The 11,028-nt window shown below is 35.1% G+C and overlaps 1 protein-coding gene across 1 annotated transcript; it reads right to left on the reverse strand.

The window, feature by feature from the left end:
• Positions 1-1,211: 1,211 nt before the first annotated feature.
• LOC142621098 (derlin-1.1-like) lies at positions 1,212-7,076 on the reverse strand. Its single transcript, XM_075794415.1, has 8 exons — positions 6,968-7,076; positions 6,344-6,479; positions 6,113-6,186; positions 5,682-5,775; positions 4,829-4,957; positions 3,732-3,892; positions 1,641-1,868; positions 1,212-1,498 (listed from the first exon to the last, which is right to left on the reverse strand). Exons 1-7 carry the CDS (start codon positions 6,982-6,984, stop codon positions 1,643-1,645), a joined length of 837 nt encoding a protein of 278 aa, XP_075650530.1. The 5' UTR covers positions 6,985-7,076; the 3' UTR covers positions 1,212-1,498; positions 1,641-1,642.
• Positions 7,077-11,028: the final 3,952 nt, after the last annotated feature.

An 11,028-nucleotide genomic window follows, 5' to 3' on the forward strand; every position in this document is an offset into this window, starting at 1 on the left:
AAAATATTTTTGAGTGGAAAGAAAAACATCATGATGTGGGTGTGATTTCATAATTATTGATAAGCTACTCCCCATATCTGAATGAAAGCTTTTGCATTAATCACGTGAATATCATTGATTAAAGGAAAATTTTTCAGGTGAATATATAACGTCATAAGGTCCATGCATTAAATTTCAGCTCAAAATAATCTCATCCATAAATATTTGAACGTTATATCTTTATTAGATTTCCTTTAAGCCTGAAGTTATTGAACTTGGCTTTAGGGCGAGTTGTCAATTACTATAATTGTATCAAGACTCAAAAGCCTTACAGGCTCAATTGCCATCTTTTGGTATTTCTAATGAAAATGTCAATACTTCAAATCTTCCATCGTGATTATAACTACTGAATTGAATTTAAAAAAAAAAAAAAATGAAAGCGCGCCATCAGTCATCATGATGTAACTCTTTAAGGACAAGTTCAGTTACTCAGAATTTCAAATCCTCAAAAATTTAAGGTGGCTTCTAGTTAAATAGATGTGAGCTCCCACATCATAACTCTAAAGGCATGATGGGTTGCTAGAATTTCATATCCTCCAAATAACTTCTATCCAGATCGATGAGGGGTCACGCTTGGTTGTGCACACCCTCATCATAGATTACTTTTTCTTTCTCGGGAGGCCCATTTATAAATGGTGGTGGAAATTTGGAGACAGATGGCCCCTGAGTCGGTGGGAGAATTTATTCATTTTAACCAATGTACTATCCAGATGTCTTAAGTCTTAATGGCTTGGAAGAGCTTGTGAAGTAATACAAGTTTCTCTTCTCTTTCACTGCGGTGGTTTATTTTCAAGACTTGTCAATGGCATAAGCTCTGAAGGGGTTATTGGGGTTAGAAGACTCAAAAGCCTCAAAGCATTTCCTTAGTGTCTGAATGACAAAAATGACCAATATGTCAAAATGTGGGGTAACCTCTTGAATACACAAGATTGTGCACCCACCAAATTCACTCCGCTGAAAACAAAGCAGCTATTTGTTGCTGCTGATGGCTCCTTGAGCTTCACTAAGAAATATGATGTTTTCATTCTTAGCAATAGAAGTATAATTATCATAAGGGATAGCAAAATAAGCTGGGAACCAAGTTTCATAAAGCTGAAATCATTAGTTAGAATCTCAATCTTCCCTGTATGATTAATAATACTGGATAACACAATAAACTGGAAATCCCTATCATTTAGCGGAAGTCATTAGTTAGAGTCATCCTTTTTATTAATAAAAAAAGGTGGCATTAAATACAACATGATATTCTCATGTTCATCAAAAAACTAACCATCTAAGATGTAACACAAAAAAGTACTTGTAGATATGACATTTTTAATAGTACGCTGCAAAAGCAAGGCCGCCAGTGTATTAAGGCAACTCACTCTGGCAGCTGAACACATAATTGCATCTTGTGACACAATGCCAGATGGGATCTACCACTTGGTGTTGGTGGACCCCAATATTGAAATCAGCAGTCCTGTTGCAAAAATTTACGAATTACCAAGTCACATGATCATACCAATAATCATATAATGTAATTCAGTTAGATTTTCTTTTTTGATACGAATTCAGTTAGATGTTGGTTTACATGTTATTCAAATATTCACAATGAATATTACCTCTAACGGCCATTAAGCCGATGGCTTCTGCCTCGGAAAGCAACACCATCAGCCTGGTTGGGCTGCTGTGCTTGTGCATGACTATCTGTTTCTGCCTGCCCTGTAGTGCTTGGTTGAGTTCCATTGAGACGGTAGCTTCTTCCTCGGAATGCAACTCCTGCTGATGGATCACGCTGCACTGGGGTATTCATTTGTGTTCCCTTGCCCCAAAATGCAGCTAATTTGTGACTGGAGAGTCATTAAGGATAATACAATTATTTCACAAGAAGTGTCTAACCTTCAATAAAATAGTTGATGCCCAGATATAATCCCAATTCGTATTTTTCTCAATTTTTTTCCTCCCTCATATTACCTCAAATGTTTGCCAGAAGAAAAAATCACAGATCAGGATGTTGGCTATGCTTAATTATTTGCATGATATAATATCTGCTATAGTGTAAAAAACTATGTTAAACCAGTGTTAGATCTATTAGTGCTCAAGGACCCAAACTTGTTGTGTAGTCCACAGTTTTGTAAATTTGCACTTACAGGATAAGTGAAGAATAGGGTTAGACTAGGAATTTTCTTTTAATGCATAAAGGATAGTGTCTATTACACACTTGTGTGGTGTCTGGTAAATGCATTGAAATTATGACTCTAAGTCATGTTTTCAAATTTGAATTCGTGACTTGAGTCATGATTTCAGTGTATTTATACACTTGTGTGGATGCACACAAGTGCGTAGCAAGTGATCCCCATAAATAAGTACTCTTTGATGCATACTCGATTTTCCATGTAGAATTTGAATCAGTAGTCTATTTCTCTAATAGAGTAGTCTGCATGGATCAAAACGACTCCACATACCCATTTTCCTTGATTCTTGATAGCCACAACTACTGTCAATGGGCCTATGCTATGAAAAGATCCATCAAAGGGTGTCTCTTATGGAGATATATCACTAGAGAAGTTCCTAATCAAGTCAAATTAGATGCAGAAATGTAGATTGTCTTCAAGAAACATTAATGACTGAGAGAGTAACACTTAGATTGTCACATGGTTTCTCAATACCTGTGCTCCCTTTATTAGAACATTACTCCGATGTTTAGAGACTGCACATGACATATAAAACTTTCTAGCACAACAGTGTCAAAAAAAATTTCTTGTTCATCAATATCAATATATGACCACTATCATCGCATGCAACAAGAAAAGGCCAATATATTGCTAAATTTAATTCATAAATGGGATCAAACTCGCTTCTTTTGAGCTAAATGTATCTGACATCGTGATTCACTTCATACACTTGATAGTACAGTCATGGAATTGATATCTGTATAAACATGCAAGAAGAAAGCTCAAACACAACGCTATAATTCTATATTTCCACCCTCACTATCTCAATTATGTAAAGATGGACAGTGTAGGATCCTCACACAATGAATACCATTGGGGTAGCCCTAAGGTGGGAATTCTATTTGAGCATTCCTCTCCTCTCTTCATCTTCCTCTCCACTTGCTCTCTACTGCTGCCACTCTGCCTCTTACCTCAGAGTCCTTACATACATGGCACACTAGTTTAGGTCATGCCTCACTGTCTCATCTTTAGCCTTTACTTTCCAATGGTCATTTAGGGTAGGACAGGTCTGAGTCTTTTCATTGTATTTCATGTCAATTTAAAAAATAATTTGCTTTACCTTTTAAGTGAATGTCTTTCGTATCCTCCGTTTGATCTTGACCATATCAAGAACATGTGCATGATGAAACAAGAAGCCTCATTTGCTATGTAGCTAGTGGTAATGTAACAAGGTGATGTGTGCATCAAACATCTTTTTTTATCATGCATTTTTTTTGGAGTCTCCAACATATAATGGTCTATGGTTCAAAACTTGCTGCATCCTTGACAAACAGGAACACAGACACATTGGTCTGTCTTGGGATTTGTGAAATTCTCCACAAGTTTATGGAGAAATACAATTTCAAACTACGAAGGTTCAATTATTTTGAAATCCTACCAGAAAAGCAAAAGAAAATCATAAGAACGAGGTTTAAGAGGTTTCAAATATAAGTCTAATGCATGCATTGCTAAAATAAAATAAAAAAATAGAACGGATACACCCAAAGAGGGGTCTTCAAGATGAATTTCCCCCCAGCATGAGGATGAAGCACTGTTAGGAAGTAATATAAATGTCCTACAACCATCCCTAGAATGCTTGGCTTCAAAGGATTTCCGAGTAACAAATCAACTGCTAGCATTGCATAAGGAAGATAGAATCCCTACAGTAAAAAATAAAAAATAAATAACTAGCCTCTTAGATTCCTTTCAATATCTGATTATGTAATAAACTTCAGAAATGACATGAATTTCCTTTCATTGTCTGTTGCATAAAGGAAAGCCAGAGGCATACAATAGCAGGGAGTACAATTGTACATAAGATTATAAGTTAAACAAAGAAATATTCTTCTTGAAAGTTTGGAACTACCAAAAAAAAAAAGATCTTGAAGATAGGCTGCATTATTTATAATTATGTGTAGAACTATTGATGGAAAGTTTCTTGATATTACGAAATAAATTACAGGTCAAATATAGTGGGCACACTTAACTGGGACCGCAACACCATGATTTCAAGGCTAACCAGGCAAAATTTGGGAGACCATATTTTTTCTTTGGTTAACTTCATCATGGTGGTACCTATTTATGGGGCATACCTCACTCATGATGCATTTTCAAGGGCCTCTAATAATAAAATCTACAGGAACTAAAAGTACAGCAATTCATGCATAAAGATATTTTTTTCCTTTATTGCACGTTCACACTCCAACTGCATTGGTACAGAAATAGTAATGAAAGAAGAAAATGACAAGATAGTAACAAGTAAGGCAAAAAAGACCAAGAGCATTTTTTATGCAGCCAATTGGTTGTGCAGGAAAAAGGCATAAATGAAGTTACAAATGTTGTATCAAACCTTCTTTGATTGATAATCTAGATGCAAAAATGAAGCTTTATAGCATGGTGGTGCAGGTACTGAAAGTTCTAGATATCAAGCTATTTTTAGAACACAGTAGACTCATATTGAATGTTACAGAAACAAAGAGGTCTAATTTCAAAGTCCATATACAGAAAAACAGTTGCTTGCTTATATTGCTCCAAATGCTAGGATAACTAAAACAGAACAGTGGAGAGAGATTAAAACAAAACTGGTAGAAGGGTACCTTCAATGACACAAGACCATAAATGCTTATTCGTGCATTTAGGAACTCACGGCTCCAAACATAGACAAGCATAACTACTAAGGAACCTCCCATGAATGGAGACCATAGATATGGAACAGCAGCCATCACCTAAGATCAAGTAACACCCTTGTCATTATTTTCATGAAATTTTGATTAGTATTGGGGGATTTTGGTTCACTTGTTTTGATATTGTGTTAACATATTATGTGAGGAAATTTCTTCTAAATTTTTAGAAATAATTCTTGTCAAATAAATATAGTAGGAATTATCATCTATAATCTATACCATCAGATGTCTTGATTTTGCATAATTGTTCTCCATACATGTTGCAAAATTCATTTCTAAACTGGGACAGAGTTGTATCATTTATAATTATTTGTTAGGTACTTATACTTTTGGAAATCTGCATCTCCAAACATATTATTTTAATTTTTACTAGACCACCAAATATATCTGGCATCTCTTGACAAAACTGCTTGACACCCTATTTCTCTGTTCTTTCCTTGTCAGTTACTCAGTTTGTCATTGGAAAAGAAACCAAGTGTTTCCAACCCCAATGCTTCCTTAGTTTTCCACCATAGAGCTAAAAGCTGTCTTTCTCTCTCTCTCAACCCCCCCCCCCCCCCCCCAAAAAAAAGAAAAAAAAAAAAAGAAAAAGAAAAAAGAAGATGCTAAAAGCTGTCTGATAAATTCATGTTATTTGGTAAATCATATGGCGGATCAATATTCCCCAAATTTTACCACTAATTAGGATGCATGCTCATACTTTAGTGAACGTTACTGGAAAAAGAAAAAGAAAACTCTAAATATAAGATAAATTGTTCTTACTTACAAGAAGTGATAGTGCTCCAAAGACAAACATCCATACATAATCTGCTGTTCTCTTGTCAAAGGGTCCTCTCTCAAGTGAAACACCATATCTTGCTCTATGCAAATCAGCATGACAAAGTATTTCAAATTTTCAGTATCACCTTGAAACATAGTGTACAGACTGTAAACCTTACATAACTTTTAATCTTGAAAATCAATGATCACAAGTGAATGATAGGGATTAAAAAAGATGTGTATGTACAGGCATCAATTAGATGATTAATGGCTTAATGCAAATGTGGATCTTCATTTAAGGTCTGATATTTCATCTATTGGATAATTTTAATTGCGAATGGCTTTTCCAAAACATTCTTTCCTACCACCTTAACACAAAATTTATAGTGAATGTAATATAATATGGTTGCGGAGGGTAGATAGAGTCAGATATCTTACGTCATTAACAGATGAAATGCAAAGGGAAATGAAAATGGCCCAAGAAAGAAGAAATTTGTAATAAGCCTCCAAACCTGCAGTATGTACAAACATTAACAATCGGGGCATAGGCAGAAAGTGAACCCTCAAATTTTAACTTACTACAACATGATCTTTGCAATACAAAATGAAAAAAATGAATTTAATCTCATGTATTACAGATTGGACAAATTGGCAACTTAACTTGTTTACCTGAAAACGTTTTAGTACCAGGCCATAAAATAATGCTATATTGTAAGGATCATAAAGTTGCAGATAGTATGCAGATGTGGTCATCAAGCACGCCACTCCATAGAACTTGCTTACAGGTGGGAGAGATCGATAGTATCTGAAACATTCTATGAAAAATCAGCTTACTTAAGTAGCAAAGAAGTTATAGAAATCATGAAGTATCAAAATTGCAAGCCTTGATATAAAATCAAGAGCCAGTTGATTTTTTTTTTTTTTTGGTTTAGTGTGTCCAAAAGTAAATAGTCAGAAACTAATGTGAACAAATAAATATATTACTTGCAGCAAGGGCAAGAAATATTGAATGCTTCTGAACCACCTAAAATTATTGATACATTATTATTAGACTGAGGGGCATCTGGTTTGTTTGGAATGAAATCCACAACAAAATAATATTATATATTGAAGAAAAGAAAGTACTAAATTTTTTTTGCATAAAATGATTAACACTACTTTTATGTAAGAAAATTAACCGAGTACCATTGTGTAACATTCAACTAACTAGCATGCAAATCAACAAAAGGTCATATATGCATGTGATCATTGAATGTTTGTGTGTTTGTGCATAGAAGGAAACAGAAAGATTACTCCGCTGGGGTAGACATTGCACAGAATGGTTTTCTTCTGTCAAGGTAGTGTGATGGTGGTGGAAAGAGTGGTCGTAGATTGAAAGACTATAATAACAAGAATATTGGATATGCATTGCACTGGTCTTCAACAATAGTATAATACTAGTATAAAGTATAAACCAATGAACTGGCACTTCAAAGAGACGACTTTGGAACCTGCGGAAACTTCAAAGTCAAGAAAATAATTTTTAAAGTCTTTCCACTCAATGACCATTAACTCTAACACTGCTCATAGTGCCTAGAGCAGTTGGGAGGAAAAAGTCAGCATTTGGATTTTCTTCTTGTCTCGTAAAGTTGGATTGAACCAGGGGCTATAATATGTCAAGGTCACTCAACATCACTTGTATTAACGTAGCTTCTGGGTTAACATGAACGTCTATTCCAATTTCCAACAATAGTTCCAAAGGTGATTGGCTTCTCACTAAAGCATCCAATGATTTGTATTTGTTTGTGACAGCAATTTAATGTGACCTTTTGGGACTCAATTGAGTTAAACTCAAATTTTCAAAATTCATATGATATAATGGGCTTTGAATCAAATTAAGTTTCCCTATGAGAATAGGCTTTCTGCTCAATAAAAAACTTCTTATTGTTCATCAGTTTTTATTGGACCCCTCTCTCTCTCCCTCTCTCTCTCTCTCTCTCTCTCTCTCTCTCTCAGTTTTTATTGATTATATATTTATAATCAATAAATATATAAAAAGTTACAAGCAAATCAAACAGCAGCAAGTACTTCAAATAATATGAAGAAGATCATTGGAATATCCGTTCATATGAACTAATTCATATACTGATTCAAAGATCTCCTCCATTAACTATTGGAATTGGAGATCATGGACTTGATACTTGATAGAGGTGATTAGTAAAATTTAAAAAATTTCCACATATTTATCGAATGTCTTTGAAATAACCATCTGCACTCTGTGTGTAACAGAAATTAAATCCTTTACTTTAGGCATAGAAATTGAAAAACTCTTGAGGCTCAGAAAATTTAATACGAAACATAAGTTACATAGCATTCTCCCTCTTTCTATTTATTATGGCATGCCCAAGCAAGCTGAATTGTGAGAATATATATAAAATTTTCAATGTATTTTTTGGGTGTCCACTATTGGGATGTCATGGTTGCCTACAACCTATTTGGTTTTCAATATTTTGCGTACTAAAATACCCTTATATAAAATTTTAAATTCTCTAAAATACTCCGATCTTTTAGTTAAATAATTTTAAATTAAAAAAATATAAACCGGTTAAAAGAGTAATTTATTATTCCTAAGTTTTAGACTTTTTCTTTTATCTTCTCTATTTAGCATAAAACTTAGGACACTATCTCTATCTTATTTTTAAAGATAATTCTACGTTACCTTACCTTTTTTCTTTAAAAAAAAAAAATACAAACGGTTATTTATATATCTATACTACTATTTAAGAGGCTTTTCCTATTTGGGATCTTTATTTTTTTGGTTTAAAAATGCTCCTCCACTCCTATGTTTAAGTAGAGACTAAAGACAGAACTAAAGAACAATCTAGTAAAAATACAACTCTAACTTCCACTAAAACATTGCCAACAAAATAGGGTCACTCTTTGATTTTCAAATTGTTTTATCTACTTATAAATTCTAAATATGTAATATTAATGAGAAAACGTGTGTGGTGGGCCTTTTGTGATTTTGGGCTGGACTGCCTCTTGCTGTACTGAGGCCTAAGTGTTCTAGATAGAAGAGTTGAGACCAGTCCAATTGCAACCCACCTTGGGCCGGCTTGTGCACAAACTATGCCCCTTTTTGCTGAAACTTTGGTCACATGCCTATAGCAGACGAAATTGCTACAGAAGAGTTATAGCAGACAAGTATGACAATAATAAAGGCAATATGCCTCCTGTTAGATGAAATAAGTAAAGAATCCTTGAGAACAATATAGCAGTAAGAAACACGTTATAAGTGAAATTGAAAAGACAAGAAAGGAAATAATTACGATAAATAATAAAAGCAAAAGGGAAAGGTTAGTCTGTCGTGTTCAATTGTGTTACGGGACCAAGACTAAGGAGTGAAACCACTTCCTCAACGTGGGTAACCTCGCAGGAAGATCCTGCTATATAAACTATCCACTTTGAGGGAACGGGCTTGAATGGCTTATGCCCTAAACGAATTTTTTATCATTAACAGAGGGTAGGTTTTTAGAGGGAGAGAAATGATTAGCTTATTGGTGCATGCTTGCCATCTTATACTCTCTATTTCTCTTCCTGCTTCTCTTTCTCTTTTTTCTCCGTTTTGTTACTTTGATCCTTTTCCACTCTTTTATTTCTTTCTTAATACTTACTCATGTAGTGTTATGGTGATGGTGGTGCTGTGATTCTCTCCTAGTGATTGCTACTTTTGTGGTGATGATACTGTGCACAGCGAGGGCCCTTTATATACTACCTGCCATGACTGGTTTTTATCAATTTACCCTTTAACTACTTTTGTCTAGGTGTGGGTGTACTTCTAGACCACTTACTAGTTTGTCAGTTGCCCGGCCATTACCACTTACTTACGTTGGTTGTACCACACCCATTACCAAACAAAGAATTCTACTTTCTTTGTTCACCGTGGCATTCCTATCCGCAACAAGGTGGGCATTCTCTCTCTCACTATCCCTCATGGCATTCACCTAGTGGTTTCAACTCATCCTCCCTATTTTGGGTAGTATGTCATCCTAGCAGGACATTTCCCCTAAAAGAGTTTGAGTGGAAATCCCAGAATAGGCATTCCTTTCTCCCCACCACTAGACCATACATTCTCTTACCTCTGACACATGACCCACCATTCCTATATTGGCTGGGTACAGGTTGGTGGTGTCTGGGCCTTGTGCGTGCTCCACTTCCGTGTATGTCCAAAACTTGTCTGCTGCTCATGCGTTTGCCATGGATTGGAGGCTTGTTTGTGCATTCTGCCGCTCATTTTTGACCTCTTATGGCATGAACTATTTTCTGATCCTCCATTCTTTATGGCTTGCTTCCCCATAAGGGATGTGCCTTGCTTGATTGTGGGCGTTTCTCTCTTTTAGTCCACTATTTGTTCCTTTCGTTGGCTTGCCAGCATTCCTGTCATGCCATTTTGTTATTCCTGCTGCGATGCTATTTGATCCATGCTTGCTGGGTCTCTTTCGAGCCTACTGTATGCTCTTTCCTCAATTAATTACAATGTCCCACTATTGTCATTGGGTTTAATACTGATGTTACTTTGGGCTTTCTTGACCCATTACATTGCTTGTGGAATCCTTTGGCCCATTTATTCCTCATTGGGCATCCTCGGCCCATTTCCAACTCTACATTCCCATGGGCTTTTACTAACTCTATTGGGCTTCCTTGACTCAATTACTATATCCTTCATTTTTGGGATTCATAGGCTTTCCACCAACTCCTTACTTTCTTACTTCATTACTTTGGGTTTGCTGTGGCCCATTCTCACTTTTGTACATCACATAATATTCATGGATTTACTACTTCTTCCTTTGGGCTCCTGTAGGCCTATTTGCTTTTTCCAAGGCCCATTTTTTACTTTATGGGCCTAAGACCCATCATTCCTGTCATTCGGGCTTGATGGTTTTTTTTTTTTCTCTCAATCCACTAACTCTTTTCCTGCCCATATTGTCTGCTTCTTCTTGCTGTTGGGCTTTTCCAAAATTAGCATCAACAACGTGCAAACCTTAAATTGGAATAAATGAAAAATTATGACACTAAAAAAAAAAAGTCTCATTGCACACGCAAAGCGCGTATGACAAGGCTAGTTATATATCACTTTTAAATATTATAACACTACCAAAAAAAAAAAAAATCATTATTGCATGTGTAAAATGTGTGTGATGAGTCTAGTGTAATTATAAATTTATAAATTTTTATATTTATCAAGTATCATCATAGAATTTAAACTTCATATAATTTATAAGCCTAAGTACATTATCCAATATATTAGCTTAAATAACATGTTTTTCCACAAAAAAAAAAAATCAAATTTTTAACATTTCTTATTATTTTTTTAT

The sequence above is a fragment of the Castanea sativa genome, chromosome 12 (genome assembly GCF_040712315.1).
Source record: "Castanea sativa cultivar Marrone di Chiusa Pesio chromosome 12, ASM4071231v1".
Classification (NCBI taxonomy): domain Eukaryota; kingdom Viridiplantae; phylum Streptophyta; class Magnoliopsida; order Fagales; family Fagaceae; genus Castanea; species Castanea sativa.

Excerpts from the sequence above, each read along its gene's own strand:
- LOC142621098 (XM_075794415.1), bottom strand. Across the intron at positions 6,187-6,343 it reads TGGTACTAAAACGTTTTCAG|GTTTGGAGGCTTATTACAAA; the intron begins GTAAACAAGTTA and ends TACATACTGCAG. Across the intron at positions 5,776-6,112 it reads GCATTTCATCTGTTAATGAC|AGCAAGATATGGTGTTTCAC; the intron begins GTAAGATATCTG and ends TGATTTGCATAG.